Source organism: Lissotriton helveticus, chromosome 1_1 (genome assembly GCF_964261635.1).
Source record: "Lissotriton helveticus chromosome 1_1, aLisHel1.1, whole genome shotgun sequence".
Taxonomy (NCBI): domain Eukaryota; kingdom Metazoa; phylum Chordata; class Amphibia; order Caudata; family Salamandridae; genus Lissotriton; species Lissotriton helveticus.
In genome coordinates, this window is record NC_136057.1 from 930,783,452 (window position 1) to 930,800,814 (window position 17,363).

Genomic DNA, 17,363 nt, shown 5'->3' on the forward strand with positions numbered 1-17,363 from the left:
ACGCCTCTCACCCGGTACCGCCTTCCAATTGTCGTTCTTCTGGGTTTGCCCCTGTGCCTCACACGACGATGCGGCACCCGCGGAGCGGGTGCGGCGAGATGTGGGCGGGAGTAAAGTAGATGCCGCTGGAGTCCTGGTAGGTCAAAGTGCCTGCGTGCGTTTTGCTCGTGTAATGTAAATACGGTGCTCATGTAAAGCGCTCCAATACCTTTGGGTCGAGTTTGTGCTATATAAAATATGCACAAACGAACTTTGAAAATATTTCACATTACCCTAAGGGCTTCACATGGATAAATGAGGGCCTTAGAAGAGAGATAGCAAAATTAAACGGTATGGTGCACAACCCGAGGCAAAAAATTAAATGCAGCGATGCATCAAAGGGCTCTATTACTCTGGCTTGCATTCACGCTCTGCACCCACTTCCAGATGTCCTTACTATTTTATCTAATTCCCTTATAATAATAACCCACTGTTTTAAACACAAAGACGCTATGTAACATAACAGTCCATTATATCATCCCAAATCAAAGGGACGATACACAAGTGTTATGAAATACATATTATGCGGAGAGGGATGAGAGTGTACATTTAGCCCAAAACCTACCATTCATGCCAACCCTCCCGATTCAGGCGTGAGACTACCGATTTGAAGGCTAGTCTCCCGCCTCCAGAGTCCTACAAGCAAAAACCGATTCCTCGGGGGTTTCAGCTGACAGGGCTTGGTATTGTGTAAAGTGCTAATTCTTCCAGCAAAGAGTGGCGATGCAGGGGCTCTCGAAGGGGTGAAAAACCAACAAAGCGTCATTAACAAGGGAATCGTCTTCTAAAGACCTGCGAAGTACTGGGGGGGGGGCTATTTCAGCCCGGGCTGCCACAGGGGGGGTGGGGGGTGCATGAACTGCCAACAACCTGCCAGGCCAGTGCCCAATACTTGCATCACCCTCTATGCCTGTCATTACGCTCCATGCTTCTGAAAGGTAAGAAAAAAACGTGCATTTGCGTTTTAAATGTCCGATCCTACAGCAACATACTTCCAAAGCCCATACATGGCAGTAACCCGATTCAAAACCCCATTCTCCCGATTTTTTTGTTTTAAATCTCCCACTTTGCTCTCCTGAAATGTTGGCATGTATGACCTACACCCTAAGCAAGTGAGAAAACAACATGCCTCTAAACAAGTCCAGTCACAGGGATGCCAGAATTATGAACATATGATGCCATTACCCTACGGAAGATGCACACACTAGATCTGATTCTGACCCTAATATTGACAGGGATAATATATGAGCAATATATAGTAGTCAAACTTCTTTTAACAAACAGGAATGTTATGCAGATGTCTTAGTGGGGCTTGATTTGATTTAAATGTAACCCTCCACGGCCGAGATTGCCCCAGGTTTTAATTGTGAAATCACAAAGAGAACGTCTAAACCAGTAAACATTGTAACCTTCATTTTGATCTGGTTGCGCGCGAGATCATTGCCTGACCTCAACATGTCCGCCTATTGCAGAATGTAGCACCTCCCATACTTGTAAGAAACTGGCTACACAAATCCCACAGACCAGTGCGCATGTGCGTGGGGTCAGAGGTTACACTAGTTTCGTTTTGCAAGCAGCATGGCGTCCCCCATGGATCCCGAAAGTGCGAACGGCGAAGGCAAGAGGAAGAGAAAACAAGGAAAGAAGCAGGAGAATGCACCAGGTACCGACATAATACTGCAAGGGTCCCCGCCTAGATTGACTGCCCCGCAGGCATTGTGTCAAAATGCCTTATTTGGTGCTGTGCATAAAAACGTGCAGAATTGGAATCTGAGAGTCCAGTATACTTTTATGAAATATCTGTAAACAAAATCGTCTTCGTAAAATACCATACGGTCATATGCTATGTGTCACAGCTAGTACTATAGTTATGTTAACAAATGCGTGACTCGTCTCGCACAGTGTGTCCGGCTGCCACTCATTGAATCATTGCGCATGTTCTTAGCCCAGGCTAGCTAATAATATGGTGTTGTATTGTAACAGCAACTAATTATATAGCGCAGACTGCCCCCGATGAGGCGTTGAAGCGATTTATCAGCGAGTGCACCGCTACTGACGGAAACCGGAGGCTTCGGTTACGAGATGATCAGGAATGTATTATTACTGCTTCAGCTTTGAGTGGAGAGATCAGATTAGAAATTAATGAATGGGCTTGTTTAAAGCAGCGGAAAGAGGTATTCTGCGATCATTTTTAGAAGACTGGATGGTATTGAGGGAGTGGAGTCCAAGCGTTTGTGTGTGCTTTGCAGTGTTTTGTGGGGTGATAGGAAAACTAGCCTGGGAGTTGAGCTCCCCTTGTTTCCCTATCACGGTTTTCTCACGCCCTCCTCTCTCTTCTTCTCGAGTGCCAGTGACATGCACGAACCTGACATGGAATACTTATAAAAACAAGCATTTACAATGCAACGGTTTCGCCTTTGGAAAAGTTAGAGCTATTGGCATTGTAAATGACAATTTGTATTTATGTGTTGGTTTTGAAAACAGATTAATAAATGGCATTGTCATTTACATTGCCAATAGCTTAATCTCTCGCAAATGTGAGACCTATTGTACCCTACGGACGAGCTCAGCAGACAGCAATTACTACCACACACACACCCACCTAGAGCCACACACACACACACACACAGAGCCACACACCCAGAGCCAGCCACACACACACCCACCCAGAGCCACACACACACACACACCCAGAGCCAGCCACACCCACCCACCCAGAGCCAGCCACACCCACCCACCCAGAGCCAGCCACACCCACCCACCCAGAGCCACACACACACACACCCAGAGCCACACACACCCAGAGCCACACACACCCACAGCCACACACACCCACAGCCACACACACGCACACCCAGAGCCCCCCACACGCACACCCAGAGCCCCCCACACACACACCCAGAGCAACACACCCACACCCACAGCAACACACACACACCCAGAGACACACACACACACACACCCAGAGACACACACACACACACACACCCAGAGCCACACACACACACCCAGAGCCACACACACACACCCAGAGCGCCACACACACACACACCCAGAGCGCCACACACACACACCCAGAGCAACACACACATACACCCAGAGCCACACACACATACACCCAGAGCCACACACACATACACCCAGAGCCACACACACAACCACACACCCAGAGCCACACAAACACCCAGAGGCACACACACACACACACCCAGAGCCACACACACACCCAGAGCCACACACACACCCAGAGCCACACACACACCCAGAGCCACACACACACCCAGAGCCACACACACCCAGAGCCACACACACACACACCCAGAGCCACACACACACACACCCAGAGCCACACACACACACACCCAGAGCCACACACACACACACCCAGAGCCACACACACACACACCCAGAGCCACACACACACCCAGAGTATAATATAATAAATAATATTTATACTTTGGGGTAGTTTAAGGACAGCGGAGATCAGAATTTTTCATGCATTAGTTTGATTAATTAGGTTAGTGTATTTCCATAGGAATTACTTGGCATATGATGTTACAAACCTTTTTAAAGTTGCATTTTGTGCTAATAATGGTTTGTGGTATAGCGTTTTTTTGCACGGATACCAACACAGTCGGCAAAAATCTAAGGAAAAGTCTGTTTTTGAAGTAAAAAGGAGCAACAGTGAAGGGATCTGGCCAGAACTCATGGCATGTCCAGCATTAAGTGGGGGAGGGTCGGCCGCCAACAAGGTTTTAACTCCAAGCCGGGAAATCGGAAAGGGGAGGGGCGTCCAGCATCGCTAAGCTTTTGGGCAACCCTGTCCACACCATGGCAAATATGCCTGGGTCTTTCATGTACCGCCTGACTGATGGAGGTAACTCGCGCCGAAAGCAAAAAACTCCAAAGACAATATATTTATATTCACCTCGACAATTAAACGTCATAAGAACTAAGGCCCCAGGCGCTGCCGCTCACGGCGATCGTGCTAAGTGCATCATCGTTGCCACATTTTAAAAGGTCGAAACAAGCAATGGCGGGAGCGTGACTAGAGGGGAACTTAGAGGTCCAGTTCGCGCCGGCCCTTCACGGTACACCGAAGGTCAGGGGAGAGAGCATTCTGGAGCCAGTTAGATGTTGCACTCGAGGTATATTACAACTCTCTGCCCTCAAACTACATACACACCACAAAGTGCCTTACTTTCTGCATGCGCCAAGCTTAAGGCAGTACACAACTACCACGCTTAGCAAGAGAATGGCAACACGGGGCTTCACCCACACACACCCAAGTGTTGGTCCTGGAATCCATAACGGAGAAGATGCATTTCTGTCAAACTGTTTTTTCCTAGTTTGTTAAAACAACGGCCTAAGCCACCAGAAATGTCACGAAGGAGGCTCTGCAGAGACTGAGGAGGTGTCTGCAGAATCTTAGGGGGTGTCTGTGGAGACTGAGGAGGTGGCTGTAGAGACTGAAGAGGTGTATGCAGAGATTGAGGAGGTGTCTGCAGAATCTGAGGGGGTGTCTGTAGAGACTGAAGAGGTGTCTGTAGAGACTGAAGAGGTGTCTGTAGAGACTGAAGAGGTGTCTGTAGAGACTGAAGAGGTGTCTGTAGAGACTGAAGAGGTGTCTGTAGAGACTGAAGAGGTGTCTGTAGAGACTGAAGAGGTGTCTGTAGAGACTGAAGAGGTGTCTGTAGAGACTGAAGAGGTGTCTGTAGAGACTGAAGAGGTGTCTGCAGAGACTGAAGAGGTGTCTGCAGAGACTGAAGAGGTGTCTGCAGAGACTCAGGTGGTGTCTGCAGAGACTCAGGTGGTGTCTGCAGAGACTCAGGTGGTGTCTGCAGAGACTCAGGTGGTGTCTGCAGAGACTCGGGTGGTGTCTGCAGAGACTCGGGTGGTGTCTGCAGAGACTCGGGTGGTGTCTGCAGAGACTCAGGTGGTGTCTGCAGAGACTCAGGTGGTGTCTGCAGAGACTCAGGTGGTGTCTGCAGAGACTCAGGTGGTGTCTGCAGAGACTCAGGTGGTGTCTGCAGAGACTCAGGTGGTGTCTGCAGAGACTCAGGTGGTGTCTGCAGAGACTGAGCAGGTGTCTGCAGAGACTGAGCAGGTGTCTGCAGAGACTGAGCAGGTGTCTGCAGAGACTGAGCAGGTGTCTGCAGAGACTGAGCAGGTGTCTGCAGAGACTGAGCAGGTGTCTGCAGAGACTGAGCAGGTGTCTGCAGAGACTGAGCAGGTGTCTGCAGAGACTGAGCAGGTGTCTGCAGAGACTGAGCAGGTGTCTGCAGAGACTGAGCAGGTGTCTGCAGAGACTGAGGAGGTGTCTGCAGCGACTGGAGAGGCTCTGCAGAAACTGAGGGGGTGCTTGCAAAGACTGAGTAGGTGTCTGCAGAGTCTGAGGGGGTGTCTGCAGAGACTGAGGAGATGTCTGCAGAGACTGAGGGGGTGTCTGCAGAGACTGAGGAGGTGTCTGAGGGGGTGTCTGTAGAGACTGAGGAGGTGTCTGCAGAGTCTGAGGGGTGTCTGCAGAGTCTGAGGGGTGTCTGCAGAGTCTGAGGGGTGTCTGCAGAGTCTGAGGGGTGTCTGCAGAGTCTGAGTGCTGTCTGCAGAGTCAGGGGCCGGGGTGCTTGCAGAGATGGACAGCGTCAGCAAGGAGGGTCGTAGCTGTCGGACGCCTGGCTCGCCGTCCCGAGGCCCTGGGGCAGCGAAAGAGGCTCGGCTTAAACTCTGGCTTCGCTGTGATGCTTTCATGAGGTTTTTAAGGGCGAGTTAATGACCTGAAAGCCCCTTCCTGGGGCAATTATGAGCAGATGCCCTCCGAGTCTCGCTGACTGCAGCGACCGCAGCAGAGAGAGAGGGGCTCTGGCCCACCCCGTGCCCTGACACCCGAGCGACGCGGGGGGGAGGCCGGTCCTCGGCCGACTGCGAGCCGTGGTGCATGGGGAGCAGGGAAAGGGCCGCCTAGGGGGAGGCTGACCCTCAGAGTCGCGGGGATAGAGTTCCGCCGGCCCTGGAAGTCAGTGGCATTCCTATGCCCCCCCTGACGACTAAGGTGTGTGTCCCGGTGCCGGGCACGCATGTCGTGGGCACACTCGCCCTGTCTGGGCACCTCCTCTCAGCAAGGAGGCATGGCACGGACAGTGGTAAGACCATCTCTGACAGGACTGCACAGGTGTCGCCTCCTGACGGCATCCCCACAAGCCCCCGCTATGCTCCCTCGACAGCCCAGAACCCACTGAGATACATAACAACGATTGGTTCATCAGGAATGCATCATACTGTCTGCCCCGGGGCGCAGTGCCAATAAAGTTCTCAGGTGAACAGCCCTGAACATCTGCCCCGCGCCCATCTGTGCCCAGGCCTCGCAGTGTAATAATGTATGTAGCACTTCCTGCCAGAGGGTCCCTGCTTCAAAGCACTGTAAACAACACGTGGAAAGAGGTGACTTTTCCATTCAGAACTGGGTTATTTCGGATCAGTCCTGGCACTGAAAGCTCGAGCACAATCTGCAGTGGAGCCCAGCAGTCAGTCCGACATCACAGGCAGGCAGCTCTAAGGGTGCAAGCCAGACGTGAACTTGCTTGGCGCACTCCCTTTGCCATGGCTCACTAAGGCTGCACGCTGGTGCAACAGCGGCAGACTGGACAAACCCTGCTCTCGAAAGTGCCGAGACGGGAAAACGCTAAGTGCAGCACTTAAAAAAAAGAAATCAAAGAAACAAATACATGTAGGGTTGTTGTGAGCTCTTTGGATAAAACAGGTGAGGGGAAGAGAGAAGGATCATGGAAAGATGGAAGTGTGTAGGAGCATAGAAAGGAGGAGATGGAAGGGAGATGGAAGGCCGTGAAAAAGAGCCCAAGGCAAGCGGAAGACTGTAGTATTCTATCGGATAGAGAACACGTTCTTCCACCGCCAGAAATGGGTATTTCAGTCACAAATGCAAGTTTTCTTTTCGGAAAGGACCCCCTCCCAAGAAGACAGCCCACGCAGTGCCGGCTGCTGCTACTGGTGCAGTTAAGACCTCGCCGTCCCAAACAAGGGCAATAAAAGCTGTGTAAATACCACTATACAATAGTCTAATCTCGGAGCATCTGTGGAGCCTGTGCCTCCCGCCGTGGAAACAGTGCCAGGCGCATCACCGGACTCCGAACGAGCGTCTTTCCCCTCTGTCATACCGGCACTCAGTGATGTGACACTTTATACTAGACACACACCTGCGTGCAGTACATGGAGATGGTGGGTGAGTAACCGGGCATTCCCATGGAGTGAATTTCTCTTCTAAAACAGCCCGTGAAGAGGCCCCTTCCACAGCACGGGCCCCTCAGGTGTGAACCCAGTACAGAGCGCCAGGTGCTGCCCTGGCGCTGTCAGTGTGCCAAGCGCCCCGCGTGCCCTCCCTGCGGGGCAGCACCTGTTAGGAGCGTCGCTGGACAGGGGCGCTAGGGTCCGCCTAGCGCCTGAGTTACCGGCTACCTACCTTGTGGAGTGGTGTGATCCTGGATAGATCACTTTATTGAACTGCGCCAGGCGCCCCTTATCGGCCAACAGTGTGACTTTTTAGAAAGAGTCAGCCACACAGTATTAGGGGTTACATAAGAAAAGTGGGCCGTGACATTCCTTTTTGTCTCCATAGTCCCGATAAGTCTGCTCTCTGTTACAGTCACATCTATGTTCTCTTCCTAGAATATTAAACACCTGCGAAGGCTTCCCTTATGCTGTCCTCAACCCACGCATTCCACTTTATAGGGCAGTTCCAAATCTTAGGGGTATCCTTGCCCCAAAGAGGCGGGCAGGGGTGCCCTGCCAGTTTTCGGTATGCTTCACATCACTGACTGGGCAGAGGTGAGATCCGTTGGCTCATCTGTGCGCTGCCGTGTCATGGGAACTCACCTCTGATCCCGGCTTCCCCCATGTGAGTGCGCTGTGATCCTGCGCAAACCCTTTCTCTCCGTGCGCCGCTGTGAAAAGAGAAGGGGCCGATAAGAGACAGGATAAGCGTCTGCATGAATCCCAGGCTCCAGAGTGGGCATCTCTGAGTGTATGCACCTCGATTGCACCGAGAGATGTTGCCCTCCCTGACCCGATGGCAGAGTTGATGCACATCTCAGGAAGAAGCAGGAAGTGCGGATAAAGTGCTGCATGAGATGCGGGTACCGCAGAGCTCTGTCCCAGCTCTCCTTGGTACTGAGAGCACCGCTACCTGCCAAGTACTGGCATAATCCGCCCTTCCTGCCCCACATGAGCACAGGCCCTCGTGACAGACAGAAACAAGCAGTGTACGCAAAGTGCTGCACGCCGCCGGGGCAGCTGTAGGTATAGCGGGGCTCTCCGTAACAGTTGGCACTTAGAAAGCACTTAAATACTGATGACACAGCACTTCCTACTCAATAATCGGGGTACTTCGATCTCTCCTACTGGGACACTCTTCCCTTCATACCCCCATGTTAGCACTGATCACAATGACAGTCAGAAACAAGATGTGTCCATAAAGTGCTTCAAACAGCTGAGGCAGCTGCGAGTACCCGTGGCACAGTACCAGCACGTGATGATACCTAGAGAGAGTACTCTAACCGCTCAAGTAGTGAAAGAAGGCGCACTTGTACTCTACGTTAGCACTGATTACACTGACAGGCAGAAACAAGACGTGATCCTAAAGTGCTTCAATACAAGTCAGGTCCCGGGCCGGCAGCCAATCACAGCGCGGCCCGGGGAATGACGTCACGGGGGTGTCCCGGGCCGGCAGCCAATCACAGCGCGGCCCGGGGAATGACGTCACGGGGGTGTCCCGGCCGGCAGCCAATCACAGCGCGGCCCGGGGAAGGACGTCAGGGGGTTGTCCCGGGCCGACCGGCGGTGATTTTCACACGGCAACAGATGAAGGGTGGGCTCCCTCGAAATAAATAAATAAAACGGGACTAAGCAAATTAAAAGAAGCGCTCCTCAGCGCGGACCTCGGCGAGAGGGAGGGTGTGGGGACGGGACTTAAAAAAGAGACAGAAACGCCCACGGATCGCATCAAGCCGCGGACCTCGGCGAGAGGGAGGGTGTGGGGGGGGCGGGACATAAAAAGAGACTTAAACGCCCCCGAATCGCGTCGCGACGGGGGAAAGAGTAATTGACAGCCATCTCTTCCAATGGCTAGCCTCCATTTATGGAGCTAGCCAATGGAAGAGAAGGCGGGACAAAGCCCCACACTGTAGGATCATAAGATTTCGCCCTGCGCGAGCACTGCTGCGCAGTGCTACGGCCAGGCAAAACTTAAAAAACAAGCATTTGCAATGCAATAGTTCTAGCAATAATAAAGTTTGAGCTTTTGGTGTGTAAAATGTAAATATTTTTTAATTATTGTTTGTTTTTCAAAATATAAAAGTATTAATTTTGTTATTAGAAATGCCAATAGTTATAAAGTTAGCAAATGTTACATCTATAGCATTAGTAAAGGTACATGTTTAGTTTTCCCCTGTCTTACATGTATTGATCTGACAAATCACAATGTTTTAACAAGAACAGAAGTGAAAACATTTAAAATCTTTTTATGACATTTGTAATAAAGCTTGAAACATTGACAGTAAATATTTGAACCAGTTGTTGTTGAATGGTTGCACAGATTGATGCTGTGGTGGCGCTGAGTGATGTTGTTTTGGGGAGAAGTGATGCTGTGGCGTTCAGTGATGCTGTTGTAGCTCATAGTGATGTTGTGGTGCCCCTGAGTGATGCTGTGGTGGTGCTGAGTGGTGCTGTGGTGGTGCTGTGGTGGTGCTGTGGTGGTGCTGTGGTGGTGCTGCAGAGTGGTGGTGCTGTGGTGGTGGTGCAGAGTGGTGGTGCAGAGTGGTGGTGCAGAGTGGTGGTGCAGAGTGGTGGTGCAGAGTGGTGGTGCAGAGTGGTGGTGCAGAGTGGTGGTGCAGAGTGGTGGTGCAGAGTGGTGGTGCAGAGTGGTGGTGCAGAGTGGTGGTGCAGAGTGGTGGTGCAGAGTGGTGGTGCAGAGTGGTGGTGCTGTGGTGGTGCTGTGGTGGTGCAGAGTGGTGGTGCTGTGGTGGTGCAGAGTGGTGGTGCTGTGGTGGTGCAGAGTGGTGGTGCTGTGGTGGTGCAGAGTGGTGGTGCTGTGGTGGTGCAGAGTGGTGGTGCTGTGGTGGTGCAGAGTGGTGGTGCTGTGGTGGTGCAGAGTGGTGGTGCTGTGGTGGTGCAGAGTGGTGCTGTGGTGCTGTGGTGGTGCAGAGTGGTGCTGTGGTGCTGCAGAGTGGTGCTGTGGTGCTGCAGAGTGGTGGTGCAGAGTGGTGCTGTGGTGCTGCAGAGTGGTGGTGCAGAGTGGTGCTGTGGTAGTGCTGTGGTGGTGCTGTTGTGGTGCTGCTGAGTGGTGCTGTGGTGGTGCAGAGTGATGCTGTGGTGGTGCAGAGTGGTGCTGTTGTGGTGCAGAGTGGTGGTGCAGAGTGGTGCTGTGGTGGTGCAGAGTGATGCTGTGGTGGTGCAGAGTGGTGCTGTGGTGGTGCAGAGTGGTGGTGCTGTGGTGGTGCTGCGGTGGTGCCGAGTGGTGGTGCTGTGGTGGTGCCGAGTGGTGCTGTGGTGGTGCCGAGTTGTGCTGTGGTGGTGCCGAGTTGTGCTGTGGTGGTGCCGAGTGATAATGTAATGCTGAGTGGTGCTGGGGTGGCGCTGGTTGATGCTGTGGTGGTGCTGAGTGATGCTGTGGTGGTGCCGAGTGATGCTGTGGTGGTGCCGAGTGATGCTGTGGTGGTGCCGAGTGATGCTGTGGTGGTGCCGAGTGATGCTGTGGTGGTGCCGAGTGATGATGTGGTGGTGCCGAGTGATGCTGTGGTGGTGCCGAGTGATGCTGTGGTGGTGCCGAGTGGTGCTGTGGTGGTGCCGAGTGGTGCTGTGGTGGTGCCGAGTGGTGCTGTGGTGGTGCCGAGTGGTGCTGTGGTGGTGCCGAGTGGTGCTGTGGTGGTGCCGAGTGGTGCTGTGGTGGTGCCGAGTGGTGCTGTGGTGGTGCCGAGTGGTGCTGTGGTGGTGCTGAGGGATAATGTGGTGGTGCTGAGTGATGCTGCAGCAGTTATGTCATACAGGGACACATTCTTTTGTAGCAAGCAAAGGGTGAGTAAGTGATTTGCGCTGAATCACAGGATGTTCAGCAGACGTCCAAAGCCCGGAGCCGGCAATTCTGAGCGTTAAGCCACACCCTGTCTTGGTTCTGTAATGACAGCCAGAGCAGAGAGAGAGAGAGAGGGGGCTTGTACCTGTCTTAGATGCTTGGTATGTTGGGCAGGTCAGTGTTTTAGGGTATAACTTACGGCGACAAGCCCTTAGCCGTGGGCTGCACGCATGCCCCTAGAATTATGTTCTGACTTCTCTGCATTTCTTGCTGGGGACACAGATTAAGTCGCCGAACCTTTTAATATCTTTCCCCTGCCATATAAAGATGTGTTTACCGAGTCCCACGCTGTTTAAATGTAAACAATGTAAGTATGCTTCAGCTCACAAGTATGAATCCGCGCAAGGCCAGCTCTGCCTTCCATCCTTCAGCGCACGCTACGTTGGGATTTACTCCAATTATTCGCAGCGCTTAGCATTTGTAAACTTGCGAAGTGAGGCCGTGGTCACGATCTGTATTATTTTCAGTTCTTAGAAACAACAGCAGTGCGCAATCCTCCCTGTCCGTGGACAGCTGATAAGATTTCACCGGGTGCTCATGGCTGGAGGTGGATAGACTTTGCTCGCTCGTGCACACGCCCGGGGCGAGTCAGATTCTAAAGTACACACCCTGCTCGTTGCGTCTAGGCCCCAGCCATTAATTCGCATTTACAAATGAACGTACCTTGTAATGAGTCTTAGCTGGGCCCAACGGACGGTTGTATGTATAGTGTCCTGGCGAGATGGTGAGCTAGGCGTGTATGAAAAGAAGGTAGGCACTATACTTCTGTGAGGGCAGGATCTGAAGCTGGGGAGAGAGAGTGCAAGTTGCCTAAAGAATTGGAGTTTGTAGTATTTCTTTCAAACATGCCCCTAGAATTACTGAGTCCCACGCTGTTTAAATGTAAAGTGACGTGCCTCGCGCGGCAGCAGGAACGGACGGTTGTATGTATAGTGTCCTGGCGAGATGGTGAGCTAGGCGTGTATGAGAAGAAAGTAGGCGCTATACTGTTAAAATGTGGAATTTCAAACCATTCATTAAGCAGGATGGCTCCGTCTAGTGGTCCTTGTGCAGTGTGTACTGAGCCATGTGGTATGATGTGATGTGATATATTTTCTGCCAATGTGCAGTGTAAAGTCCAGTAGCCTTGCTAATACATGTTTATGTGATCGAATCTGGAGTGATAGGGTATGCTGGGTTGTTTTTGGGGTTGACGAGTGAGAGGAAAGTGTGAAGAAACCTGGCGGGAGGATCCTATTTGAAATGCTAACTTTGTTCAGCTGTGCATGGATGTGTTTCGAGGTCGTAGATGGTTGGTGTGAGTCAGTGGCAGAGACAGTAAGGTATCATGCAGATGGGGCGAATGATAACTGAAAGGGGACAGGAAAATGAAAGAAGCGGAAGGAAAAAGACAGGAGGAAGGAAAAGGTGTAGAGAAAGGAAGGTGAAGGAGGAAGACAGTCGGAAACGAGGACGGAGGAGGGGAAGGGGTGAGTAGACTTAAGAGGAGAGGCAGGAGGATGAGAAGGCGTAGAGAAGGGTGGGAGGGAATTAAAGTGGGAACAGCTAAAGGAACAAGGTTTGGAGATGGTGGGCAGAGAAAACTGCAGGACGAGCACTGGGGGAGGGCTATTAAATGAAGTGGGCGGAGAGGAGCCGAAGCAAAACAAGCGGGCGGGGAGCGGATCACTGTGAAAGAAGTGTAATTAGGGGGAGGAGAAGTGAGGCCGGGTGTGCTGGGGGGAGTAGAGATGCGAGTCACGGCCTGCGGCAGTGAAAAGTGAAGTTAATAATTAGGGGAGGAGAACTGGCAGAGGCCGGCCGAGCGCACGCTGGGGAAGCCTGTGGGAGGGAGGCTGATGCCTTTCATGTGGGGAAATGCGTGTGCTTGTGGTCACGTGATTCACGTGAACTGTTGGAAATCCGCTTTTTGGGAGCCTTGGGTTTAAGGGGTGAGTAAGTGATTTGCGCTGAATCACAGGATGTTCAGCAGACGTCCAAAGCCCTGAGCCGGAAATTCTGAGCGTTAAGCCACACCCTGTCTTGGTTCTGTAATGACAGCCAGAGCAGAGAGCGAGAGAGAGGGGGCTTGTACCTGGTTTAGATGCTTGGTATGTTGGGCAGGTCAGTGTTTTAGGGTATAACTTACGGCGACAAGCCCTTAGCCGTGGGCTGCACGCATGCCCCTAGAATTATGGACAGGTGAAGGTGGAGCTGGAGTCACGGACAGGCTGGGGTGGAGCTGGAGTACACGGACAGGCTAAGGTGGAGCTGGAGTACACGGACAGGCCTGGGGTGGAGCTGGAGTACACGGACAGGCCTGGGGTGGAGCTGGAGTACACGGACAGGCTGAGGTGGAGCTGGAGTAGACGGACAGGCTGAGGTGGAGCTGGAGTACACAGACAGGCTAAGGTGGAGCAGGAGTAGACGGACAGGCTGAGGTGGAGCAGGAGTAGACGGAAAGGTGGAGCAGGAGTAGACGGAAAGGCTGAGGTGGAGCAGGAGTAGACGGACAGGCTGAGGTGGAGCAGGAGTAGACGGACAGGCTGAGGTGGAGCTGGAGTAGACGGACAGGCTGAGGTGGAGCTGGAGTAGACGGACAGGCTGAGGTGGAGCTGGAGTACACGGACAGGCTGGGGGGAGCTGGAGTACACGGACAGCCTGAGGTGGAGCTGGCACTGAGGTTGGATGAGGAGCTATAGCACACGGACAGGCTGGATTAGAAGTGAGGGCAAATAGACAGGCTGGTAGAGAAGGTGTACACACGGGCAAGCAGGGTGAGAAAGTGGGGCACACGGACAACTTGTATTATATTAATATAGTAGCACGCAAGTAATGGAGTCAGTGTCATGAGTAATGTGTTTTGAGACCGAATAGCGTGCATGAGAGGGAGTGGGGGGGAGGTGGAATGGACGAACGTGCAGCTGAGTGAGAGAGAGGCTGTGCTCTGCGTGTTTGCGCGCACAAAAAGAAAATAGACATTTATCCAAAAGCATGCCAAAAGCATGAAACTTGTAGGATATATTTAGATGCAATGGCGGAAACATCAATGACAACTTGTAATATATTAAAAGAATAGCATGCAAGTTGTGACTTATGATGTGACTGGAGATGTGCCTTTGTTTCGTCCCCTTAAGGTCAGATTTGCATTTCACAGGGGATGTCTGTCCACAGATAAGAATCTTTATGGCTCAGCTTAAAGCACTCCATTATCCTGGTGTGCTTTAAGCTGAGTGAAGCAATGGTGTCTACATGGGCTGGGGGGAGTAGAAATGCGAGTCACGGCCTGCGGCCGTGAAATGGGAGTCACAACCTGCGGCCGTGAAAAGTGAAGTGAATAATTAGGGGAGGAGAACTGGCAGAGGCTGGCCAAGCGCACGTTGGGGAAGCCTGTGGGAGGGAGGCTGATGCCTTTCATGTGGGGAAATGCGCGTGCTTGTGGTCACGTGATTCTCGTGAACTGTTGGAAATCCGCTTTTTGAGAGCCTTTTGAGAGCCTTAGGTTTAAGTCTTGGTTTAGCAGTGGTTTAGCGACATTAGACTTGCATATTCATTCCTGCGGAATGGAATAGGCGAGACCTAAAAAGGCACGATAGTGCAAATACGTTCTCTCTTCCTCTGATCCCAGCTTTCTCAACCTCTTGTGGTGCTCTCCACTTTATTGCCGGTGGTGTCTCTTGGCTAACTTATTTTTTTATCTGAATGCATTTTTTATTCCTACCTTTCAGATGCACACTTTCTCCTGCTCCCTCTGATTCTCTGGAGTCCTTTCAATCTCCTGCCATTTTACTTCCCTCATTTGGCTCTCTCCTGAACGCTAATTCTGTTCTACTCTTACTGTCATCTTACATAACTATTGCTGTCCACCCATCACTCCATGATCAAGACAATCAACCAGCAACTCGCCAAACACCTGGAACACACCAACCTTCTGGACCCCTGTCAATCCAGATTCTGAGCCAACCACAGCACGGAGACAGCCCTGTTTGCAGCCAGAGACGATATCAGGGCCCTCCTGAACCACGGCAAAAGTTAGCCTCCTCCTCCTGGACCTTTTATCTGCCTTCAACACCATTTTCCATCACATCTTCATCAACAGACTCCACCAGAGCGGAATCCAGGTAGCCTCCCTCAAATGGATCACCTCATACCAAGAACCCAGAGAATCCGTCTCCTACAATTCACCTCGAAACATGAGAAGATCTCCTGCAGCACCCCCCAAGGATTGTCCCTCTGCCCCACCCTTTATAACGTACACTTGACCCCCCCTGGCCAACTGCGTCAGATCTCACAGACTCAACATCATCTTCTACACAGACGACACCCAGCTCATCCTCTCACTCTCAAAAGACCCCTCCACTTCCAACTTCCACAGATGTACATTGAACATTTGCCGACTGGATGAAGAACAACTGTCTGAAGCTCAACACAAACAAGATTGAGGTCCTCTTCTTTGGGAACACCACCTCACCATGGAACAAGGCATGGTAGCCCGTTGAACTCTGCCCATCCCGTGCCCCGACAGACAACACCTGCAACATCAGCATTTTTCTTGAACAGCAAGCTATCTCTGAAGAAACAGGTAACACAGTCTCATCCGCCTGCTTCCACACCCTGCGCATGCTCTGCAAGATCTTCAGGTGGCTACCAGTCAACAGCAGAAGGAACGTCACACAGGCCCTGGTCACCAGCAGTCTGGACTTCGGGAATTCACTCTGTGTAGAAATCACCACATGCCTCCTGAAGAGACTATAGGCAATAAAAAAACTCAGCAGTAAGACTCACACGTGATCTTCCCAGGTGGCCCCACATCACACCCCACTTCAAAAAGCTACACTGGCTCCCGAACCAAAAGAGATGGTAGTTCAAGATTTTGACCTATGCACGTAAAGCCATACACAACAAAGATCCAGAATGCATCAACAAACTCATGAATTTCCACCAACCAACTAGAGCCCTACGATCTGCCTCCCTCTTCCTCGCAGGCACCCCTGGATCCGCAAAGCCAACATAGGCGGACGGTCTTTCTCACACCTGGTGGCCAAAGCTTGGAGCAACCTTTCCCTGCACCTCAGGACCGCCTCATCGCTCCAACCATTGAGGAAAGGGCTTAAGATCTGGCAGTTCAAATGAACAGATCACCACACAGCAGCTAGCAACTCCAACATCTTGAGACCCTCGTGGGTGATTTGCCGTGCTTTATATAAATGATTCATTGATTTAAGACAAATACATAGCTAGCTGTAGGAACATTTCTTCTGTGTGCCAGGATGTTTCATGTCCTTTATTCAGGCATTGCAGAGTTCCCGTGCTGTCACACTTCTCAAAAATGATCCTCACTATTCTCCTGACTATCAGCAATTCTCCATATGATAGTTGTTAAACCAGGAGGGCATCTAATGTCGTGCAACAGAGAATGGCCAGGGCCTTCGATATATTTGGGTCCAGACTTATCAGTACATTTATAAACTGGGGTAGAGATTTCAGTGGCAAAGAATGCTCATGCAACTCCTCGCTGGTTATATGTATTATGATTTTTTATGAGGTTTTCTAGAGTCTGAATTATGTTCCAGAGGGTGTTGGAGTACTTTAAATGGTTTAGGATGCAGCGCCATCCTTTATATGAAGGGCTTTACAAGTTTTACCTTCTACGATGGAAAGTAACATTCTACAAAGCTGTGGATCATGTGTACCTAGAAGCAGCTCTCACAGGTAGGCTCTTGGAAGGCTTCATTACACAGCTGTTGAAGCCTGGAAGTTGCCCTTTGGTTACTGTTCTTTACACTACATGTGTGTAACATTTCATACCTAACCTCAATTGCCTGTGTTTTGGTACAGAGTGGCTTCACTTTTGAAGAGCTGGTAGGTTTGGTCATAACGTTCGATCTCTTTTCATCAGATGGTCTGTTATCGAAAAGAGGGCAACCAATACCAGGATATTCACTTACTCAGTACCTATTATTGTTGTAGGTCCTAAGTTAATGGCTGTTGTACAATCAATGTGTTTACTAGTAAAATGTGCATCTACTCTCCTTATGCTTTTCAATTCGAAGAAAATCTACAGCCAGTAGATCTCTAGGCAGGCCAACTGCATCAGCACAACCGTACTGATTATATACAGCCCCATACTCCCATCACATGCACGCCACTACTCCCAGCCTTATAGTTAGCTAAGCGTTTGTCACCTCCCCTGAACTCCCATATT

General features: G+C 51.3%; 1 protein-coding gene across 1 annotated transcript in view; it reads left to right on the forward strand.

The window, feature by feature from the left end:
* Positions 1 to 1,561: 1,561 nt before the first annotated feature.
* The window catches only part of LOC144771499 (KRR1 small subunit processome component homolog), a 156,093-nt gene continuing 140,291 nt past the window's right edge, over positions 1,562 to 17,363 (forward strand). Inside the window, exon 1 of the mRNA XM_078655918.1 lies at positions 1,562 to 1,702. Coding sequence (XP_078512044.1) covers positions 1,618 to 1,702 — 85 coding nt within the window. The 5' untranslated portion in view covers positions 1,562 to 1,617. The remainder of the gene's footprint in view (positions 1,703 to 17,363) is intronic.